At 35.5% G+C, this 25,996-nt stretch overlaps 1 protein-coding gene and 1 long non-coding RNA gene across 2 annotated transcripts in view; one reads left to right on the top strand and one right to left on the bottom strand.

The window, feature by feature from the left end:
* LOC117322630 (gelsolin-like protein 1) overlaps positions 1-25,996 on the bottom strand; it is a 55,845-nt gene that overhangs the window by 1,287 nt on the left and 28,562 nt on the right. The window contains exons 13-26 of the mRNA XM_033877572.1: positions 25,515-25,627; positions 25,053-25,190; positions 23,791-23,880; positions 23,559-23,630; positions 23,125-23,199; positions 20,816-20,899; positions 19,969-20,030; positions 17,721-17,814; positions 17,229-17,318; positions 15,666-15,710; positions 14,373-14,438; positions 14,070-14,195; positions 9,865-9,930; positions 7,238-7,324 (exon numbers count right to left, since the gene is read on the bottom strand). Of these exons, the coding sequence (XP_033733463.1) occupies positions 7,238-7,324; positions 9,865-9,930; positions 14,070-14,195; positions 14,373-14,438; positions 15,666-15,710; positions 17,229-17,318; positions 17,721-17,814; positions 19,969-20,030; positions 20,816-20,899; positions 23,125-23,199; positions 23,559-23,630; positions 23,791-23,880; positions 25,053-25,190; positions 25,515-25,627 (1,208 nt within the window). The remainder of the gene's footprint in view (positions 1-7,237; positions 7,325-9,864; positions 9,931-14,069; positions 14,196-14,372; positions 14,439-15,665; positions 15,711-17,228; positions 17,319-17,720; positions 17,815-19,968; positions 20,031-20,815; positions 20,900-23,124; positions 23,200-23,558; positions 23,631-23,790; positions 23,881-25,052; positions 25,191-25,514; positions 25,628-25,996) is intronic.
* LOC117322640 lies at positions 1,023-25,666 on the top strand. The gene is made up of 3 exons (XR_004531588.1): positions 1,023-1,102; positions 3,846-4,261; positions 24,378-25,666. It is a non-coding gene; the product is annotated as an uncharacterized LOC117322640 (long non-coding RNA).

Raw genomic sequence — 25,996 nt, forward strand, 5'->3', positions numbered from 1 at the left:
ATATGTGTGTAAAAAAGACAAACTACGACGAATTACATTGGTAAATATCATGGATAAGTTGATATACCTTATTTACGAGGAAATACAAAATACGTGTATGTATGTGTTGTGTCAACATCAATTGTAAACACTTCTGGTGGATTAACTGAGGAGAAGGCCGCACATTCTACCACAATATATTGATCACATTAACTTTTCGAAATGGCTCAATAAATGGATGACACTTAACGTTTGTCGTCCGGTAATAACAAGGCGCTGATTTTTATTTCATGTCAGAGTTTTTATGTCAAATGACATAGGTAACCTAGAATCTCTGTTTTCGTTAATGCTCAATCAGTTGCACAATTTCAAAACTTCGCGTTGGCAACCGTACAAACACGACCTTTAAACCACACTAATCACAGGCCCTGTTTGGATGATACATTATGGGACTGTGTGGAACTAATGACAGATGTACATATATATACTAAATCCCTCGGTTGTATACCTGTTACCGTGATTGCCTCGAAAATTCGACAATTTATTTGTCTGTACTGTCGTTATTACTACTTGACAATTATATACTAAATCCCTTACATAAAGAGAGATGTGCTGGCACTATGGTTTTTTTTTCTCTCCCAGAATGCCTCATTCAAGATGGCTGCCAATATTGGCAGCCATCGTGAATGATGCTTTCTGGAAGAAAAAAAAACCCATAGGAGTCATCAATTCTCTCCCCTGTATCTTGGTTTTCAAATACAGAAGTGACATACCTTTCTTTAACTGTATATTCTTGAGATTTTATCTTTTCAGGTTCTTTTTGGACATCTTCTTCTTTCAATATCTGATGTTGATGATTCATGGTGTATACCAAAAAACATTGGAACCAGATTCATCAGAGGCCTTGGTGATTAAAACAAGATCTCATGACAAATGATCCTGATGACAGGTAAAAAGTTTCTGTCTGTGTATCAGCCATGCAAGATTTGTTACACCCCATTTTAAAATATGGGTAACCCCCAAACTTTCCAGAATGAGGCTGTGAAGAATTCAACATGGCAGCCTTCATGTGTTTACACCAGCTCAGGATGTTTATGGGTTTTAACATTATAAAATATAGCAGGTAAGTTGTTTTTTTAATCTTTTTTATCTTATCATAGCATATTTATTGTAAATGTATGAGTATATTATAGAATGAAGCTGTTTTTATCATGATTTACGGAGATTGATTTGTTGATGCTCAAGTTATCATTGACTCAGTGTTACGGAGGTCATTTTTTGCAGATTACAGTAGATTATTCTAGTTTTTATTGTACAATGAAATCATCTCAGTTCAAAATAATCATTCTGAGTTGATGTCTTCATAACAGTAGTAAAATAAAGGTTTTGTTTTGTTGCTAGAACTAAAAATACTACCAATCCATGGTAAACTGGTTTCACTTTCTATTCCCGGAACTTTCTAGACTGTGACGTCACAGTCATAACTGTCTTGAGTTGTACGGAGGTCATTTTTTGGAGATTACAGTAGATTTAGATAGTTTGTATTGTAAAATAAAATCACCTCAGTTCAAAATAATCATTATGAATTGATGTCTTCATAACAGTAGTAAAATAAAGGTTTTGTTTTGTTGCTAGAACTAAAAATACTACCATGGTAAAATGCTTTCACTTTCTATTCTCGGAACTTTCTAGAGAGTGTGACGTCACAGCCATAACTGTCTGAAGTTGTACGGAGGTCATTTTTTTGGAGATTACAGTAGATTTAAAAAGTTTTTTATTGTAAAATGGAATCGTGTCAGTTCAAAATAAACATTCTAAAACTGTGTCTTTTTAACATGCTAATCTAACATGCTAACATGCTGTTTTAACATGCTATCATGTTGTTTTAACATGCTGATTTGCTGTTTTGACATGTTTATATGGTGTTTTTAACATGTTAACATGCTGTTTTAAATTCATGATTTTGTCATTTTTGTCATGATTTTGTCATTTTTGTCATGATTTTGTCATATTTTGTCATATATTGTCATGAATTTGTCATTTTTGTCATGTTTTGTCATGAATTTGTTATTTTTCTCATGATTTTGTCATGTTTGTCATGATTTGTCATGATTTTGCCATTTTTGTCATGATATTGTCATGATATTGTCATGTTTTGTCATTTTTGTCATCAATTTGTCATGTTTTGTCATGATTTTGTCATTTTGGTCATGATTGTCATTTTTGTCATCATTTAACATGTTTTGTCATGATTTTGTCATTTTTGTCATGTTTTGTCATGATTTTGTCATGTTTTGTCATGATTTTGTCATTTTTGTCACCATTTTGTCATGTTTTGTCATGATTTTGTCATTTTTGTCAGCATTTGGCATGTTTTGTCATTATTTTGTCATTTTTGTCATGTTTTGTGATGATTTTGTCATCTTTTTGTCATGATTTTGTCATGTTGTCATGAATTTGTCATGTTTTGTCATTTTTGTCATGATTTTGTAATGTTTTGTCATGTTTTTGTCATTTTTGTCATCATTTTATCATGTTTTGTCATGATTTTGTCATTTTTGTCATGTTTTGTCATGATTTTGTCATGATTTTGTCATGCTTTGTCATGATTTTGTCATGTTTTGTCATGATTTTGTCATTTTTGTCATGATTTTGTCATGATTTTGTCATTTTTGTCATGTTTTTGTCATGTTTTTGTCATTTTGTCATGAATTTGTCATGATTTTGTCAGGATTTTGTCATGCTAATTTAACATGCTAACATGCTGATTTGGTGTTTTAGCATGCTAACATGCTATTTTAACATGCTGATTTGATGTTTTAGCATACTAACATGCTATTTCAGCATGCTAACATGCTATTTCAGCATGCTAACATGCTATTTCAACATGCTAACATGCCAATTTAACATGCTAATATGTTATTTTAACATGCTGATTTTGTGTTTTAACATGCTTATTAAACATGTTGATTTGGTGTTTTAGCATGCTAACATGCTATTTTAACATGCTGATTTGATGTTTTAGCATGCTAACATGCTAGTTTAATATGCTGATTTGCTGTTTTAGCATGCTAACATGCTATTTTAACATGCTGATTTGGTGGTTTAGCATGCTTACATGCTGTTTTAACGTGTTGATTTGGTGTTTTAGCATGCTAACATGTTGTTTTAACGTGCTGATTTGGTGTTTTAGCATGCTTACATGCTGTTTTAACGTGCTGATTTGGTGTTTTAGCATGCTGATTTTGTTGTTTTAGCATGCTAACATGCTGTTTTAGCATGCTGATTTGGTGTTTTAGCATGCTAACATGCTTTTTTAGCATGTTAGTGTGACACTGTTTAGCTTTTTACGTGTTAAAAGCTTGAAAATAGGCAAACAAATGACTAAAATATGCAAAAAAATGAACAAAAGAAATAGTAAGAATATATAGTGAAACTTACAAATTTTGTGTTAAGAATTCTGCAAAAATGACTAAAACATGCAAAAAAAATGAACAAAAAAATAGTAAGAATATATAGTGAAACTTGCAAATTTTGTGTTGAAAAATGCAAAATTTGATTAAAAATTCTGCAAAAACTGGTTAAGAATTTTGGAAAAACTGGTTAAGAATTCTGCAAAAATATGCAAAAACAAAAAAGTATAAACAGAATTTATTTTTGATTTCATCATTTACCTCTTCACCATTAGTTTGTCTATATATAAATCTAAAACACCTGTATATCCTTTCTTACTATACCATAGGTATCAATTTATCCCCAATACATACATTCTATTTACAGGTTTTCTGGGATTTGGATTAACTTTACCTCTTCTGTCATAATCGCATGCCTAAATATCATTATTGACTTTTTTCTTCTTTTTGTAGATGGCATCTGAACATGAATCTGATGAATTATCACAATACTCTCCTAGAATGCCAATCTTATCACCAGCATCACCCACCATGCCAACTTCATCACCATCCAGACCATCAAACCAAGCATTGATGAACTCCCCTAGAATGCCAGTCTGATCACCAGTGTCACATATAATGCCAATATTATCACCAATATCACCTATAATGCCAATATTATCACCGATATCACCTATCATGCAATATTATCACCTGCCAGACCAGCAAACCCTTCAATGATGGACTCACCTAGAATGCCAGTCTTATCACCAGTATTACCTAACATGCCAATATTATCACCAATTAGGGTAACTTCAAACACTTCACAAATTGCTGGAACATCTAACACTTTTGGAGAAGATGGTGATGATGATAATGATGATGAGGATGTGAGTAAATTTTTGAACTCTCTATTGTCCTTTTTAGCTCATTTTCAGAAAAGTATATATGATGAACTTGTTAGTATTGTTCATTTTCAGAAAAATATATAATGAACTTGTCATATAATGTGAAAAAAATGTTAAAACATTTTTTTTAAAAAGGACATGCATTATTTTAAAGCATTTTTTTTTTGTATATTTCATGAAAATTTTTCTACATTTTGAATACTTACTGCTATGAGATCATCAAGATCCTAAAAACAAAAAAATGACATATTCATGAAATACCGAGATCAGTCTATCTAGATCCTAATGAAAAAAAATCATTGTTGATGTATCTATATAAAAACATAATTGATAATAAAAAAAAACAAATATATGATTGCTGTTCTAGATTCCAGAGGGAGGATTGTGGAAAAAGGGGAAAAAATGTTTTAACATTTTTTTCACATTATATGACAAGTTCATTATATATTTTTCTGAAAATGAACAATACTAACAAGTTCATCATATATACTTTTCTGAAAAAGTTTTTAATTTTTCTTGCTTAATCTTTTTTCAACACAAAATTTGCAAGTTTCACTACATATTCTTAATATTTTTTTGTTCATTTTTTTGCATATTTGAGTCATTTTTTGCCTATTTTCAAACTTTTTACGCATAAAAAGCTTAAAAGTGTCAAACTAACATGTTAAAACAGCATGTTAGCATGCTAAAACACCAAATCAGCATGTTAAATTAGCATGTTAGCATGCTAAAACAGCATGTTAGCAAGCTAAAACAGCATGTTAGCATACTAAAACACCAAATCAGCATGCTAAAACAGCATGTTAGCATGCTAAAACAACAAAATCAGCATGCTAAAACATGTTAGCATGCTAAAACACCAAATCAACACGTTAAAACAGCATGTTAGCATGCTAAAACACCAGATCAACACGTTAAAACAGCATGCTTAAACACCAAATCAGCATGTTAAAATAGCATGTTAGCATGCTAAAACACCAAATCAGCATGTTAAAATAGCATGTTAGCATGCTAAAACATCAAATCAGCATGTTAAAATAGCATGTTAGCATGCTTAAATACCAAATCAGCATGCTAAATTAGCATGTTAGCATGTTAAAACACCAAATCAGCATGTTAAAATAACATGTCAGCATGTTAAATTAGCATGTTAGCATGTTGAAATAGCATGTAAGCGTGCTAAAACATCAAATCAGCATGTTAAAATAACATGTCAGCATGATAAAACACCAAATCAACATATTAGCATGTTAAATTAGCATGACAAAATCATGACAAATTCATTACAAAAACATGACAAAATGACAAAAACATGACAAAACATAATAAAATCATGACAAAAATGACAAAATCATGACAAAATCATGACAAAATGACAAAATCATGACAAAACATGCCAAAATCATGACAAAACATGACAAAAATGACAAAATGATGACGAAACATGACAAAATGATTACAAAAATGACAAAATCATGACAAAACATGACAAAATGATGACAAAATCATGAACGGAGACGGATTAATATAAGTTTTTAAAAAACTTGTTTCTGAATCCATTTCATGCTGTATTTTTTTCTGATTGTGTCTACTTTTCATGTGTTACCAATGAATGAATACAATAAAGTTTACATTAAAATCATGACAAAACATGACAAAATCATGACAAAACATGACAAAATCGTGACAAAACATGACAAAAAATGACAAATTCATGACAAAACATGACAAATAATGGCAATATATGACAAAAATGACAAATAATGACAAAAAATGACAAAAAGGACATTCGTGACATTTATGACAAATTCATGACAAAACATGACAAAATCATGACAAAATCATGACAAATGACAAAATCATGAATTTAAAACAGCATGTTAACATGTCAAAACAGCAAATCAGCATGTTAAAACAACATGTTAGCATGTTATATTAGAATGTTAAAAAGACACAGTTTTAGAACGTTTATTTTGAACTGACATGATTCCATTTTACAATAAAAACTATTTAAATCTACTGTAATCTCCAAAAATTGACCTCCGTACAACTTCAGACAGTTATGGCTGTGACGTCACACGCTCTAGAAAGTTCCGAGAATAGAAAGTGAAAGCATTTTACCATGGTAGTATTTTTAGTTCTAGCAACAAAACAAAACCTTTATTTTACTACTGTTATGAAGACATCAATTCATAATGATTATTTTGAACTGAGATGATTTCATTTTACAATGCAAACTATCTAAATCTACTGTAATCTGCAAAAAATGACCTCCGTAACACTGAGTCAATGATAACTTGAGCATCAACAAATCAATCTCCGTAAATCATGATAAAAACAGCTTCATTCTATAATATACTCATACATTTACAATAAATATGCTATGATAAGATAAAAAAGATTAAAAAAAACAACTTACCTGCTATATTTTATAATGTTAAAACCCATAAACATCCTGAGCTGGTGTAAACACATGGAGGCTGCCATGTTGAATTCTTCACATCCTCATTCTGGGAATTTTGGGGGTTACCCATATTTAAAAATGGGGTGTAACAAATCTGCATGGCTGATACACAGACAGAAACTTTTTACCTGTCATCAGGATCATTTGTCATGAGATCTTATTTTAATCACCAAGGCCTCTGATGAATCTGGTTCCAATGTTTTTTGGTATACACCATGAATAATCAACAATAGATATTAAAAGAAGAAGATGTCCAAAAAGAACATGAAAAGATAAAATCTCAAGAATATACAGTTAAAGAAAGGTATGTCAATTCTGTATTTGAAAACCAAGATACAGGGGAGAGAATTGATGACTCCTATGGGTTTTTTTTCTTCCAGAATGCATCATTCAAGATGGCTGCCAACATTGGCAGCCATCTTGAATGAGGCATTCTGGGAGAGAAAAAACCCATGGTGCCAGCATATCTCTCCATAAACGTGGATGTTTCTGACCTCTTTACATGCTGGGTCCACTCCGACAGGTGGTGATCTTCCCACTAATTCCTCGAACCGGTAGGTGGAGCTGTATCTAGCTAATTCCTGTTGGATAAAGAGTTACATGGAGCAATACATGCAAATATGCGAACACTTTCTGTGAGATAACTACAGGTTTATGTCCGGACGTTACCCGTGAGATAACTACAGGTTTATGTCCGAACGTTACTCGAGAGATAACTACAGGTTTATGTCCGGACGTTACCCGTGTGATAACTACAGGGTTATGTCCGGACGTTACCCGTGAGATAACTACAGGTTTATATCCGGACGTTACCCGTGAGATAACTACAGGTTTATATCCGGACGTTACCCGTGAGATAACTACAGGTTTATGTCCGGACGTTACTCGTGAGATAACTACAGGTTTATGTCCGGACGTTACCCGTGAGATAACTACAGGTTTATGTCCGGACGTTACCCGTGAGATAACTACAGGTTTATGTCCGGACGTTACCCGTGAGATAACTACAGGTTTATGTCCGGACGTTACTTGTGAGATAACTACATGTTTATGTCCGGACGTTACCCGTAAGATAACTACAGGTTTATGTCCGGACGTTACTTGTGCGATAACCACAGGTTTATGTCCGGACGTTACTTGTGCGATAACTAGAGGTTTATGTCCGGACGTTACCCGTGAGATAACTACAGGTTTATGTCCGGACGTTACTTGTGCGATAACTAGAGGTTTATGTCCGGACGTTACCTGTGAGATAACTACAGGTTTATGTCCGGACGTTACTTGTGAGATAACTATAGGTTTATGTCTGGACGTTACCCGTGAGATAACTAGAGGTTTATGTCCGGACGTTACCCGTGAGATAACTACAGGTTTATGTCCGGACGTTACCCGTGAGATAACTTTAGGTTTATGTCCGGACGTTACTTGTGAGATAACTACAGGTTTATGTCCGGACGTTACCCGTGAGATAACTACAGGTTTATGCCCAGACGTTACCCGTGAGATAACTACAGGTTTATGTCCGGACGTGACCCGTGAGATAACTTTAGGTTTATGTCCGGACGTTACTTGTGAGATAACTACAGGTTTATGTCCGGACGTTACTTGTGAGATAACTACAGGTTTATGTCCGGACGTTACTTGTGAGATAAATACAGGTTTATGTCCGGACGTTACCCGTGAGATAACTACAGGTTTATGCCCAGACGTTACCCGTGAGATAACTACAGGTTTATGTCCGGACGTTACCCGTGAGATAACTTTAGGTTTATGTCCGGACGTTACCCGTGAGATAACTACAGGTTTATGCCCAGACGTTACCCGTGAGATAACTACAGGTTTATGTCCGGACGTTACCCGTGTGATAACTTTAGGTTTATGTCCGGACGTTACTTGTGAGATAACTACAGGTTTCTGTCCGGACGTTACCCGTGAGATAACTACAGGTTTATGTCCGGACGTTACCCGTGAGATATCTACAGGTTTATGTCCGGACGTTACTCGTGATATAACTTTAGGTTTATGTCCGGACGTTACTTGTGAGATAACTACAGGTTTCTGTCCGGACGTTACCCGTGAGATAACTTCAGGTTTATGTCCGGACGTTACTTGTAAGATAACTACAGGTTTATGTCCGGACGTTAGCCGTGAGATAACTACAGGTTTATGTCCGGACGTTACCCGTGAGATAACTACAGGTTTATGTCAGGACGTTACTTGTGAGATAACTACAGATTTATGTCCGGGGTTAGCCGTGAGATAACTACAGGTTTATGTCCGGACGTTAGCCGTGAGATAACTACAGGTTTATGTCCGGACGTTACCCGTGAGATAACTACAGGTTTATGTCTGGACGTTACCCGTGAGATAACTACAGGTTTATGTCAGGACGTTACTTGTGAGATAACTACAGGTTTATGTCCGGACGTTAGCCGTGAGATAACTACAGGTTTATGTCCGGACGTTACCCGTGAGATAACTACAGGTTTATGTCTGGACGTTACTTGTGAGATAACTACAGATTTATGTCCGGACGTTACTTGTGAGATAACTACAGATTTATGTCCGGACGTTACCCGTGAGATAACTACAGGTTTATGTCAGGACGTTACTTGTGAGATAACTACAGATTTATGTCCGGACGTTACTTGTGAGATAACTACAGGTTTATGTCCGGACGTTACTTGTGAGATAACTACAGGTTTATGTCCGGACGTTACCCGTGAGATAACTACAGGTTTATGTCCGGACGTTACCCCTGAGATAACTACATGTTTATGTCTGGACGTTACCCGTGAGATAACTACAGGTTTATGTCCGGACGTTACTTGTGAGATAACTACAGGTTTATGTCCGGACGTTACCCGTGAGATAACTACAGGTTTATGTCCGGACGTTACCCGTGATATCACTACAGATTTATGTCCGGACGTTACTCGTGAAATAGTGAGGTATAACTTCTAATTTGCTGATTAATGTGTTTTATAATTTGAAGAGATTTTTCTTTCTTTCTGAGGACCGTCATTCATTAACAATGTTAACAAGGTTCTGTCGGTGATGCAGACTTATATCATTATGTCATTATGGTGCGTCTGAACAGAATGGAAATACCTATAAATACCTCTTGAACACTGTGACATTGTGATTCATCTTCTCCAGCCACGGGGGTGAGGTGTTTGGTTTTTTTCTGTAGTAAACACGGAGGTTAGTCAATAATACAAACGTGTGCATGTGCATGCAGAACAACAATGTAGTTAACAGTACATCAACATTAATCAGCGACAATGTATTTATAGAGGTTACACAAATAGTGGTTGTTGGATATGGAATTTATTTCACACGAGTTAGTTATTTTTTAAAAGTTACAAAAGACACGAGCTTTAGCGAGTGTTTTTTGCAACTTTTAAAAAATAACTGACGAGTGTGAAATAAATCCCATATCCAACAATTTCGAGTGGTGTGACCTGTTTTCACCAAATAATATCGGCTTGAATCAAAGGGAAACGTGGCCAAGTATAATTTCGCGTATGCAAATAACGTGTACCGGTGACGTCCGGGACCCGGTGATGTGACGTCATTAGATTATTGATGACGTCAATAACAATTGCAGCTTGGGTCAAAGTTCACCGTGTTAGCCAATCAAAATGCGTACAGAGTTTATAGCACGTGTGGTATAAACAGATTGTTAATCAACAGCTGTAATGATTAAGTGATGGTCTGAGAGTTGAATAACACAGGGTATTGTGATAGAAAACGTATATAAACCCTAGTCAGCGACAATGTAGCTAGCGGTATACAAACCCTAGTCAGCGACAATGTAGTTAATGGTATATAAACCCTAGTCAGCGACAATGTAGTTAAAGGTATATAAACCCTAGTCATCAACAATGTAGTTAACGATATATAAACCCTTGTCAGCGACAATGTATTTAACAGTATATAAACCCTAGTCAACGACAATGTAGTTAATGGTATATAAATCCTAGTCAACGACAATGTAGTTAGCGGTTTATAAACCCTAGTCTGCGACAATGTAGTTAATGGTATATAAATCCTAGTCAGCGACAATGTAGTTAACGGTATATAAACCCTAGTCAGCGACAATGTAGTTAACTGTATATAATCCCTTGTCAACGACAATGTAGTTAATAGTATATAAACCCTAGTCAGCGACAATGTAGTTAACGGTATATAAACCCTAGTCAGCGACAGTGTTGTAAACGGTATTCAAACCCTAGTCAGCGACAATGTAGTTAACGGTATATAAACCCTAGTCAGCGACAAAGTGGTTAACGGTATATAAACCCTAGTCAGCGACAATGTAGTTAACGGTATATAAACCCTAGTCAGCGACAATTATTTAACTGTATATAAACCCTAGTCAGTAACAATGTATTTAACGTATATAAACCCTAGTCAGCGACAAGGTAGTTAATGGTATATAAACCCTTGTCAACGACAATGTAGTTAATGGTATATAAATCCTAGTCAGCGACAATGTAGTTAATGGTATATAAACCCTAGTCAGCGACAACGTAGTTAACGGTATATCAACCTTAGTCAACGACAATGTAGTTAGCGGTATATAAACCCTAGTCAGCGACAATGTAGTTAATGGTATATAAATCCTAGTCAGCGACAATGTAGTTAACGGTATATAAACCCTAGTCAGCGACAATGTAGTTAACGGTATATAAACCCTAGTCAGCGACAATGTAGTTAATGGTATATAAACCCTAGTCAACGACAATGTAGTTAATGGTATATAAACCCTTGTCAACGACAATGTAGTTAATGGTATACAAACCCTAGTCAACGACAATGTAGTTAGCGGTATATAAACCCTAGTCAGCGACAATGTAGTTAATGGTATATCAATCCTAGTCAGCGACAATGTAGTTAACGGTATATAAACCCTAGTCAGCGACAATGTAGTTAACGGTATACAAACCCAACTCAGCGACAATGTAGTTAACGGTATATAAACCCTAGTCAGCGACAACGTAGTTAACTGTATATAAACCCTAGTCAGCGACAATGTAGTTAACGGTATATAAACCCTAGTCAGCGACAATGTAGTTAACGGTATACAAACCCAACTCAGCGACAATGTAGTTTACGGTATATCAACCCTAGTCAGCGACAATGTAGTTAATGGTATATAAATCCTAGTCAGCGACAATGTAGTTAACGGAATACAAATCCTAGTCAGTGACAATGTAGTTAACGTTATATAAACCCTAGTCAGTGACAATGTAGTTAACGTTATATAAACCCTAGTCAGTGACAATGTAGTTAACGGTATATAAACTCTAGTCAGTGACAATGTAGTTAACGGTATATAAACCCCAATCAGCGACAATGTAGTTAACGGTATATAAACTCTAACCAGTGACAATGTAGCTAACGGTATATAAACCCTAGTCATAAACAATGTAGTTAATAGTATATAAACCCTTGTCAGCGACAATGTAGTTAATGGTATATAAACCCTTGTCAACGACAATGTAGTTAATGGTATATAAACCCTAGTCAGCGACAATGTAGTTAACTGTATATAAACCCTAGTCAGCGACAATGTAGTTAACTGTATATAAACTCTAGTCAGCGACAATGTAGTTAACGGTATATAAACCCCAATCAGCGACAATGTAGTTAACGGTATATAAACTCTAACCAGTGACAATGTAGCTAACGGTATATAAACCCTAGTCATAAACAATGTAGTTAATAGTATATAAACCCTTGTCAGCGACAATGTAGTTAATGGTATATAAACCCTTGTCAACGACAATGTAGTTAATGGTATATAAACCCTAGTCAGCGACAATGTAGTTAACTGTATATAAACCCTAGTCAGCGACAATGTAGTTAACTGTATATAAACTCTAGTCAGCGACAATGTAGTTAACTGTATATAAACCCTTGTCAACGACAATGTAGTTAATGGTATATAAACCCTATTCAGCGACAATGTAGTTAATAGTATATCAACCCTTGTCAGCGACAATGTAGTTAATGGTATATAAACCCTTGTCAACGACAATGTAGTTAATGGTATATAAACCCTAGTCAGTGACAATGTAGTTAACTGTATATAAACCCTAGTCAGCGACAATGTAGTTAACTGTATATAAACCCTAGTCAGCGACAATGTAGTTAACTGTATATAAACCCTAGTCATCAACAATGTAGTTAACGGTATATAAATCCTAGTCAACGACAATGTAGTTAATGGTATATAAATCCTAGTCAGCGACAATGTAGTTAACGGAATACAAACCCTAGTCAGCGACAACGTAGTTAACGGTATATAAACCCTAGTCAGCGACAATGTAGTTAACGGTATATAAACCATAGTCAATCATTACTACAATACTTTTAGGAATATCCAGAATAAAAAGAGCGAGCCTCAACCCTCTATTAATAAAGAAATAACTGGTAATCAAATTCCACCTTTATATGGAGTAATGAAAGGTTTCCTGAATTATTTATGAAAAAAAGAAACAAACCCAACTACTTGCGCAAACAACATGCCCAGACGTGTTTTACGTTTACAAATAAAATCAACCAAGTGGAATTCATATTAATGGCGGACATGGTACTTAATCTATTTTATAGCCAGAAATACTGATATTATATAATACTATAAATACATTGTACTGATATACTGATGTAATATAATGATAATAATACTGAAATAATATGATAATATAAATAGTGATTTACTGATATAACATAATGATTTGATAACAAAAATATTGATACTGATATACTGATGTAATATGATATTTATATACTAATATAATATAATGATGCATTATTGATATACTGATATAATAATGTAATACTGATATACATGTGTAACATGACGATACAAATACTAATATACTGATATATTATAATGATATAAATACTGATATAATGATATAATACTGATATAACATAACGATATAAATACTAATATACTGATATATTATAATGATATAGATACTGATATAATGATATAATACTGATATAACATGACGATATAAATACTAATATACTGATATATTATAATGATATAAATACTGATATAATGATATAATACTGATATAACATAACGATATGAATACTAATATACTGATATATTATAATGATATAGATACTGATATTATAATGATATAGATACTGATATTATAATGATATAGATACTGATATTATAATGATATAGATACTGATATTATAATGATATAGATACTGATATTATAATGATATAGATACTGATATTATATTGTGATGGGATTGATGTGTGTCCCATTTAGAAGTATATATCAGTAGACATACGGAGAGTTTCTGTGTGTCCCAGCCTTGGAAGTGTGAGGTGAATATCGCTGGTTCTTGACCTTGTTTGACCTGTAGTAGCTGGGTGTTACTTTCATCTCGTCCAGTCTCGTCCGCCGCCAGATAGTCCTTAACAAACATATCATATAAGCACCAGGTCAATGAACAATTTATTAAGAATGATACTACAGAATTAACTTGAATTACACATTGTCCACGAAACATTGTTTGTATAAACCATTTACTTTACACAAGTCATTGTACAAATGTATCTGTCAAGAATGTTTGTAGAAGTACAGTACTTACCATTGCTGACTTTAAGCCCGCCTTCCTTTCCCGAAGATTCGCCCCTCTTCCTATCCACACAAATATCTAAATAAGATTTAACAGTACACGAGTCAATTTTTCAAACTTTGTATGAAAAGGAAAAAACAAAACAAAACAAAAACAACAACAAAACATCCGCTTCGACACATCAATGAATCGCAATAGAATTTAGTAATACGATCGTGAGGCTGGGAACAAAGTGTGGCAATCCTGATGGTATGTAAGGAAAATCAAAACCTAAATATCACAATACATATATTTTTGTATAACACTCAAAATGTAGTAACACAAATGAGGTAGGAAGACATCTTTATGACTCGTGCCTTGACCGATTCTCCGGCACCTAATCGCATAGCCAGATATACCAGTAGCTTATATCAAGGTCAAAGCTTTGATTTTTATGTCGTATTTTCTGTGATGAACATGTGTAACGTGTGCTATTCTCATCCATGTATGCATATATATTGCGATCGAGGTATTCAGATAATCTAATAAACGAATTTTCACTATGATCATGTCAGTGTAAACCGCCCATCATTGCGTTCTATCTGCGGGGATTGTTCTTGCTAGGCGATAAGGTAGATCTAAGGTTCGAGGCCTGGCACGAGTAATGCAATTGTCTTCCTTCGTCATTTCTGTTATTATGTTCCATATAAGTATTGACACAATGCATATATGGACTATTTGTTGCTAAACGGAAGGTTATATATATTCATAACAGTACAACAACGACAGAAATTTCAAATCTTAATCTTCGTATTACCAACAAATGGTGCATATGTTACATTGTGCTAATTATTTTATATAAATAATATAGTAACACAATTGACGAGGTAAATAATTAGCACAATGTATCATATGCATTATATGTTGGTGATCCAAAGATAAAGATTTTAATTTCCTGTTGTAGGTGTACTGTGATTAATATTTATAATATGTGTACAATTCGCATCCAGGTATTCATATCATCTAATAGACGACTTCCACAATGATCATGTCAGGGTATCGGGCCGACCATCACTGCGCCATTGAAACCATTTTTTAAGAACGCCGATGTGGCACAGCGGTATAAGCTGCGGGTATTTCTGGCTAGGCGATTGGGTGCCGTAGATCGTGAGTTCGAGGCCCGGTCAGGGCACGAGTCATAAAGTTGACTTCCTTTCGTCAGTTGTGTTACTATGTTATATATATATATATTGTTTTACTACGTTATATATATATATAGTGTTACTATGTTAGAAATGTAGAAAACGTGTCCGACCCACAACGTACCTCTTGGTGAGTATCCAGTAGCATCACGTCATCTTCACAGAGATCCTTAACCACAAACAAAAAACCTCATTTACAAAGACAACACGTTACTAAAAAGTTACATGTTTTCATGAAAAAGTACGAACAGAATAAGGCCAGGTGCTCCGACAGAGTAAGCGTCTCCAGATCCTTTAACAACACCCACAATAAAAATCAAGGTAAAATCCGGGATTAAATCTCAAACGAGAATAAGGGTGGTGACAATGGGGCAACTGGGTATATCAAAAGGTCTCGTACACGTTTGATTTCATATCACACAAAACAATAGAATATTCCCATATGAGATCATAAAACTTTCTTCATCTCCGCCAGTAGTCTACATCTGTCACGGAAATCATGATAATAAGAAAGGTCTGTGTTACCTGTTCTGATAAGGTCTGTGTTACCTGTTCTGACTAGGTCTGTGTTACCTGTTCTGACAAGGTCTCTGTTACCTGTTCTGACAAGGTCTGTGTTACCTGTTCTGACAAGGTCTGTGTTACCTGTTCTGACAAGGTCTGTGTTACCTGTTCTGACAAGGTCTCTGTTACCTGTACTGACAAGGTCTGTGTTACCTGTTCTGACAAGGTCTGTGTTACCTGTCCTGACAAGGTCTGTGTTACCTGTTGACACGGTCTCTATTACTTGTTCTAACAAGGTCTGTGTTACCTGACAAGGTCTGTGTTACCTGTTCTGACAAGGTCTGTGTTACCTGACAAGGTCTGTGTTACCTGTTCTGACAAGGTCTCTGTTACCTGTTCTGACGAGGTCTGTGTTACCTATTCTGACAAGGTCTGTGTTACCTGTTCTGACAAGGTCTGTGTTACCTGTTTTTCAGTAAAAGTAAGCCAACAGAGGGGCACAGATTGTTCCCATGGCAATTTTCTGTAGGAAGATTTAGTCGTCAAGCTCAACAAAATGGTGTCGATCAGAAACTTGATGTATACCACATAAGTCTTTGCAGTATTGTTTTACGAAATATGCCCCGCATAGTTCACAACTGTGTACTAATACCGCCTCGCACCTTACTTGGAAAAAACGCTCTCATTGCAATAGAACGAAGGTGTTCCTTCAGTGTGAAATGCGGAATAGTAACGTAAAGAGTAGAAATATTAGTCGTTTTTATCGTAGATTCGGTAAGAGAGTATATCAAAGATTAATCAAAACATCTTTGTAGTTTAAAAACAACAACAGTTCATTAGGTCTGGAGTAAAGAGTGTCCAGAGAGGACTTCAGCCCTAACTTAATTGTGCAAGTAATGATAGTAGGAAGTTTAGGTTTAGACGAACAGGTACTCGAACCAGAAATACGTTGTTTATAAGGATTCTTATGCAGCTAAACAATCTAAAATAAACTACACAGATCCCCATCCTTCTCTCTACTAGGAATTGTGAAATACATAATAGGCTTACATGAATCTGGAATTTGGTTGGTGTGTTCTGGCTTGAAGATGAAGAAGTGTAGACGAACTTTTAGACTTCCTGGAATACCATGTTTGGATATAGAAGTGATATTGAAACATCTCAGCAGCATGAATTGACCTACCTCCTGGGTAAAGTTGAGTATTTCCTCTACCCTAAATTTGCCTGTCGTGTTTGAGCAATGCATCAGTCGTGGGGGTAGCAATTCTGTTCCCTAAATTCAAAATCTATAATGTATCATCAGCTATTACAATCATACTGTATCAATATTCAGAAACTGTGATATTTCATGAGCTATTATAATTATACTGTATCAATATTTAGAAATCTATAATATATCATGAGCTATCATAATTATACTGTATCAATATTTCGAAATCTATAATATATCATGAGCTATTAAAATTATACTGTATCAATATTTAGAAATCTATAATATATCACGAGATAAACTTCATAATTATACTGTATCAATATTTAGAAATCTATAATATATCACAAGATTTAATATACTGTATTATATTTAAATATCTATAACACATCTCCAGACACACTGTATGATATACTTTATCATGTTAAAACACGTCCAAACACGATATTAATCTCGATGACTTACTGGTCCAGGGTAACATCTGGCGTATTCACGTTTCCCTCCGAGGGCCTCCCAAAAGTCATCAGTTTCCTCTCCCTCAGTTACAGACTGGATCGTACTACAAGATAACCGACAAGCAAGTTAAACTTGTGTGATGACGGGACCAGAATTAAGTTTCGCAAGTCCCCTCGTTGTATAATGACATAGTGGGTAGTTTATTGAATTCAGCTAGTATTGGCCTATGTTGAAGTGATTTTGAAAGTTTTGAAAGAGCGAATAACTTCCAAAATGTTTTCCCCCGCCCAAACGTTAGAAGAATATTACTTGCGAATGTTCATTACAATAAATTATGACATTACGTATGTTGTATGTACTGTATTATAATACATTACATACAGTGTATGTTAAATATATTAATTTATCGTTATATCAACGGTGCTATGTATCATAATCTTATCAGTATCGATCATTGCGGAAAACACCTAATGCTTTTAATACTGACCGAAATATGCAGTTTATGTATTGATGTCTTTCAAAGTCATTTCATAAATATACCTCGGCTTGACATGTACTATGCAAGTTATTTGATAATATACCTCGGCTTGACATGTACTATGTAAGTTATTTGATACACATACCCCGGTTTTACATGACTTTGTAAGTTATTTGATAAATGTTATTCTCGTTTGCTTCCTGATCTGTAGAATGGTGTGCTCCTACGTTACTTGGTGTAGCGATCGTGGTAAAGACATTTGATTGTTAAAATTTATTTCTTTCTGGATTCAACAGATTGTAATCCCATCACGATATATTTGATAGGGACTGCATTATAATTGGTGGCTATGACGTCATGCGCGTCTCGCTTCTGAGAACCAATGTTCCTTAGCTTCCAGGTAACTCGTCAGTTTCTGGGACGCTTTCAAAGAAATGATAGAATTATTTGGGCCTTTACGGGACATTCCCAGTTGCTATCGTGGGACAAAGCTGTTAACGGAAACTGAACTTTGGATAGGACTTTGTGTGTTTTATACCGGAAACAATTAAAGTATGGGAACGGACATGTGCCCTTAATTCACAAGGGAAGTAAAAGGATTGCTACATTCCCTGAATAAATTGATTATCCATGTCGATTCTAATTTACATTGGTAGTAATGAATTGTATTACTAATGTTGATCGTAAACTTAATCTTCCTATTCTAAATCGTTTATAGTTGTGTAATTATCCACAACCGCTTCAGACTCTATATATATAACTTAGCAACACAAATGACGAAGGAAGACAACTTTTTGACTCGTGCCCTGACCGGGCCTCGAACTCACGATCTACGGCACCCAATCGCCTAGCCAGAAATACCCGCAGCTTATACCGCTGCGCCACATCGGCGTTCTTAAAAAGAACGTTTCAATGGCGCACTGATGGTCGGCCCTATACCCTGACATGATCATTGTGGAAGTCGTCTATAAGATGATATGAATACCTGGATCGCAATGTATTTACATACATGGATACGAACTGTACATATATTATATATATTTCTCTCGGTACAACTACGACAGGAAATTCAAATCTATATCTTCGGATCACCAACACATAGTGTATATGATACATTGTGCTAATAAATAGATATATAACTTAGCAACACAAATGACATATATATATATACATTTGTATATAGACACTTACATAATAATAATATACTTACTTTCAAGACACAGTATGTTTACTTACATACTAATCCTCAAATCTTTCGGACGATATATAGATGTTTATTCATGTACATGTCCTAATCGATTCATTTTTCAGACACAATGTACATGCTTACATGTAATATCGTCGGATATCAATGCGGTGATTAGATTGGTTAAATATATATATATTTATCCCCGCCTAGGACCAAATGTTTTGTTATGTACTAAATGTTGGTTCAGGCTTGGAAATCCATATTTCCAGGTCTGTCGTTTATATATAATAAACGGCCAATTTCATTCTAAACTTGGTTGTCTGTCTTATTTGTTATGGTTACATGCATTTGGTCCAACAAGCTTGCCCTCACGACAGTCATGTATAAATATATATATCATCACCGCAGTACTAGTACTAATTGATAGCTTTCGATTTTAACTGGTAAAACTGTAATAGATAATCATCTCCATTACACGGGTGGTGTTTATGTGAGGATATATCATAGATTGTATACCTATAAACATCTCTGTCCTTACTTCTCAGGATCTTTGTTTACCTATGCGACATATACAATATCAATGTAGTCACCTTTCAGGAGCTATCAGTGTCGCCATCTCGTCAGACATATTCTGTTCACTGTTGTTTGAGAACTGCAACACCATGACAAATAGTTACATAAGATTACGGAAACATGTATCTTTTTTATCCTGCAACTGCATGGTCGGAATACACCCACCGTATATATTTTTGCTGTATACGGCAGTGACAGAAAACAGCTGTATTTTGGAATCTTAGCACGTGCGTCAATTCGACTGACCTACTTCCAAGCGAAACAACGTTTGAAAGGCGAACATATTTCTGTCATTTTTGACACCGTTTCACTTCAAAATGATTATTTTTGATGATTATTTTTTATTGTTTGCAGGAGTCTTTACCCTCGCCAAAATGCAGCTTATATTTTAAGACACTGACCATGTATTCTTTATATCTTGTTTTTATACAACTGATTTGTTATACATTCAGCATGTCCTAGGAGGTCGATTAAAATTCTTAGTCAGTAATAAACATCATCTGTATTCATGTTTGTGTAATACGAATGTATGTGTAATACGCATGTATGTGTAATACGTGTGTTTGTAGTGTAATACGTGTGTTTGTGTAATACGTGTGTTTGTGTAATACGTGTGTTTGTGTAATACGTGTTTTTGTGTTATTCGTGTATTTGTGTAATACGCATGTATGTGTAATACGCGTGTTTGTAGAGTAATACGTGTGTTTGTGTAATGTGCGTGTTTGTATAATACGCGTGTTGGTGTTATTGTGTTTGTGTAATATGTGTGTTTGTGTAATATGTGTGTTTGTGTTAGTGTGTGTGTAATACGTGTGTTTGTGTTAGTGTGTATATAAGTTATTACGTGTGTCCTGTAAGACTTACTTTGCCTTTCCAAATAACCGTCATCTTATCGTTGATCAACAGGAATATATCTCGAGAATTTAAAGATGATGACAGCGGCTCAACCTTAAAAACAAACAGGAAAAACATTGTATCAGGCATGGACTATTTTATAAATTCGCATTTCGGGTGTATGGGTTAATGAGGTCAATAGTGATGTATACAGTACTCAGTACATTTCGGGTGTATGAATTAATTAGGTCAATAGTGATTTATACAGTATTCCGTACATTTCGGGTGTATGAATTAATGAGGTCAATAGTGATTTATACACTATTCCGTACATTTCGGGTGTATGGGTTAATGAGGTCAATAGTGATTGATACACTATTCCGTACATTTCGGGTGTATGGATTAATGAGGTCAATAGTGATTTATACAGTATTCCGTACATTTCGGGTGTATGAATTAATGAGGTCAATAGTGATTTATACAGTATTCCGTACATTTCGGGTGTATGAATTAATGAGGTCAATAGTGATTTATACAGTATTCCGTACATTTCGGGTGTATGAATTAATGAGGTCAATAGTGATTTATACAGTACTCCGTACATTTCGGGTGTATGAGTTAATGAGGTCAATAGTTCTATATTGACTCCATTTTAGAATGGATAAGCATTGTAAATACAATGGTTTGAAATGGCAAATATATACGTAGATTGTGTGTATTAGAAGTAAGGATCAGGGCAAGGCATTAGTTTTACATGGAAGAATGCATTTACTGTGGTTGAATGTCTTTTGTTTCAGCTATATTGCAGGAACATCGAACAGGCCATTGGCATAAGAACAAGTTGTGCCTTTCTCTTGACCAACTGTTTGATTTGATTTCATACCCAGCTCAATTCAATCCATATCTTATCAGTGCACGTGACCTTTTTAAGGTCGTATTTAGATAACAAAATGTTTGTTGATCATGTCGATCGGAGAAGCCTTCAGGAATTGGACATATACGATAAACTATTCACACCAACCCTCACAACATCATCGTCAAGCTTACAACGGAACTACATCGTCAAGCCTACATGTCAACGGAACGTCATCACCAAGCCTACATGTCAACGGAACGTCATCACCAAGCCTACATGTCAACGGAACGTCATCACCAAGCTTACATGTCAACGTAACTACATCACCAAGCTTACAACGTAACTACACCACCAAGCTTACATGTCAACAGAACGTCATCACCAAGCTTACAACGTAACTAAATCACCAAGCCTACATATCAACGTAACTACATCACCAAGCTTACATGTCAACAGAACGTCATCACCAAGCATACATGTCAACGTAACGTCATCACCAAGCCTACATGTCAACGGAACGTCATCACAAAGGTTACATGACAACGTAACTACATCACCAAGCTTACATGTCAACGTAACTACATCACCAAGCCTCCATGTCAACGTAACTACATCACCAAGCTTACAACGTAACTACATCACCAAGCTTACATATCAACGTAACTACATCACCAAGCCTACATGTCAACAGAACGTCATCACCAAGCTTACATGTGAACGGAACTACATCGTCAAGCTTACAACGGAACTACATCACCATGCCTACATGTCAACGTAACTACATCGTCAAGCTTACATGTCAACGTAACTACATCACCAAGCCTACATGTCAACAGAACGTCATCACCAAGCTTACATGACAACGGAACTACATCGTCAAGCTTACAACGGAACGTCATCACCAAGCTTACATGTCAACGTAACTACATCACCAAGCCTACATATCAACGTAACTACATCACCAAGCTTACATGTCAACAGAAAGTCATCACCAAGTTTACATGTCAACGTAACTAAATCACCAAGCCTACATATCAACGTAACTACATCACCAAGCTTACATGTCAACAGAACGTCATCACCAAGCTTACATGTCAACGTAACTACATCACCAAGCTTACATGATAACGTAACTACATCACCAAGCTTACATGACAGCGGAACTACATCGTCAAGCTTACAACGGAACTACATCTATAAGCGTGTAACAATGTTACTTTCAAGATTTTCCGTTTATAGTTAGCAAAACCACAGCCTTTCAAACCAACATTTGAGGATTTTTCGAGAGCATGACATTACTTTGAAATGGCTTAACACAATTAGTGGCGTCGATGATATTAAAAGATTTTATTTTCTGCTACTAATTTCCTTATACGTCATGAAGGATTTCTGTTTTAAAACTATCTTATTCCTATTTTGGCTCTCGTTAACCTATTTGGAGTTATGATTACGGATTAGCATGTTGTTATCTTACATTTCTTACCTCCACTGTTCTTGTATTAACTCTGCAACTACCGCGTAGGTGGAAGAGGCGAATCCCTTGAGGTTTTAATTCATACTGACAAAAGTGTACGATAAATAAATGTTATAAGAGACAGCAAATTTTACGTATATCAGCATTATCACACTACAATTACTAATTATGTAAACATTCAAACACAAAAATACTAATTATATCATATAACACTACAAGCCATACCAATATCAACATTAAACACTGCACATACATGAAAATGCAAGATATACTGGCAGAATATCGAAATATATATAACATTGCAGTTGTCCATTATCACATAAACAAACAAATTGTAAGTTTTTAGACAGGGAAATATCAAATTTACCTATTTATTTGGTAGGATAATGTTTCTTAACTAAGTAGTAAGACTGTATATCAGACTTTAATAAGAGAGACATTACCATGAATACAACCGTCCGTCCAGTTAACAAGTAGAGGAACATATCGGGCTCCTTACCCTCCAGTACTCGTGTCTGTAGTGACAACACATGACTATCATAAACAAAAAATAAAACGTTTGTAAGGATGTCTTAGGACAATTCTACTGAAATCTCCTACCCATGTATAAGAAAAGAAAGAAGTGGAGAAATTTTCAAAAGACTATTATTTACGAGTATCATTATATCACGTGACCTGTAGAGCGCTGCCGGCCGCCTCCTTTTCGTCTATTCTCTTGGCCATGATGGCAGAGGCTGTCCTCACATCCGGGCAACTCCTGAGGCCCTACATAATAAAGGACACTATAGAAACATTACAGCATTTTAAGAATGATATAATCTACTTCAAACATGTTATTTCGTTAGGGACGACTAGATATCAGAAGTGACTTATCACTTGTTACTAAGTCTTTATTAACTGTCCGTGTACCGTTTTGACAAAATGAGCAGGCTCATGGATTCGACAAGTGTAAAATTGCCAATCATATTTTATCAGTACGAAGGCTATTTCGATAGATAGGAGGCCGATCGCCGTGGTTGGTATGTAACGCCGCAGTATAAGATGATATAACCATATGTGGAGCGTCGTCTCTATATCTTCAAGGGGAAAACCATTACAACAGTTAGACGATAAAAACAACACGGCTATAATTCACGGAGTTTCTAGATTGCGGCTTAATGTCCACGTCTTCAGTGTAGAATATGAAATTTATTTCAGTTTGTTGTTTTCATACTTTTATTTGACGTCGTAAAAAATTAACCTATGCAGATCCTTTATTACAGGACCAGATGCTTCCTTGGTTGAGCAAAGACCAAGAGAGGGAAAGCCCACTGGAGGAAAGCCCATGGGAGGGAAACCCACGGGAGGGACAGTCCATGCAAGGAAAAGCCGACGAGAGGAAAACATTCCCTTTTCGGTGATCGAACAAAATTCTAAGTGAGTGATCCCAAGTACACGTATGGATGTACAGAGATATACCAGTACCAATATGATGTGTACGTCGGCTGTACCAGTACCAATATGATGTGTACGTCGGCTGTACCAGTACCAATATGATGTGTACGTCGGCTGTACCAGTACCAATATGATGTGTACGTCGGCTGTACCAGTACCAATATGATGTGTACGTCTGCCACTACTGTTAGTGTAGACTGCTTTTTATAAGCACTTAGTTATGTAGTAGAATACCTTTCATTAGCACTTTAACTGAACATTACCCTTAGAGAGATGTTTTCTCAGTGTACAGTTACTTCGGGACATCTGGGAATCGAAAAGCTTAATTAATCTATCATTCAGGGGGATCATAAGTTAGATTCTAAACATCAGTGAGAAGTGGTGTTTGTAGATACTTGCCATTGTGATATAAATTACGATGACAGAACAAATGTTCATACTTAACATAACTAAGGTGCCTCATCTAATCATGATATAAAGATATACATGTCTTACGGAAGTACCTGCCAGAAGTAGACCACGTGGTGTTGGCGCATGTTGTCACGGTACGAGTGGAGGATAACGTAACAGCAGGATGAAGAGAACATGCCTAAATCTTCTGTTTTGATCGGGATAGTCGTCGAGGTTTCAACCCTCCATTTCTAATCACACAATGAAATATATCTGTTAATAAGCTAAGCAAACTGTGACTTTATGTGAAACTGTAAACAAAAGTTATTTGTTAATTGAGTTGTCGATTAAACCCGTCATCTTAAATAGGGTTTGTAAGTGTCACATAGTGACAGTCTATATTATATACGGGTTTGTCGCCTTACACACTAATGCTGAAATAATCTATTAATAGGTTATTCTGATAACCGACTTTATTCTGATTAAGAAAGCTCTGATCCATGGTTTAGATATCGTGCACGCCACACCCTTCGTGACCATCATAGAGTACTGTAGTTAATCAAACGCCTCTATACCTTTACTAACTCGTTGGTATACACAGGCCTCCCTGGCTGAGTTTCCCAATCTGTTCTTGATAGCCGTCTTTGCAAAGCCTTGAAATCTATTTTGTCTGAACTTGTGCTTATTTCTGTAGAAAACAAAGGCAATAAATAATGCATGGATACTATATCATATCGTCTTTTGATTAATCCCCGATGTCAACTATTATATATATCTTGATTTTGTTAGGAGAATGCTACTCTGGTTGACTTGATATTCACTATAATATTGATGCTGCTTTGCCAATATTTCACAAGATTGAGTGGATTCCATTGGCAGAGAGCGAGCGATGTACTCTGATCGTACCTAAAATCCAAGGTTATCCAAGGTCGCCACAACTGTATCACCGCACGTGTAACGATATAGATTCTCAAGGTCTTCTAAAATCATGGCAATAAAAATCGAACAGATGAACATAACCATGGTATTTATTTCAATCTTGAGTTCATTAGAACAT

This window comes from Pecten maximus, chromosome 1, assembly GCF_902652985.1.
Source record: "Pecten maximus chromosome 1, xPecMax1.1, whole genome shotgun sequence".
Lineage (NCBI taxonomy): Eukaryota > Metazoa > Mollusca > Bivalvia > Pectinida > Pectinidae > Pecten > Pecten maximus.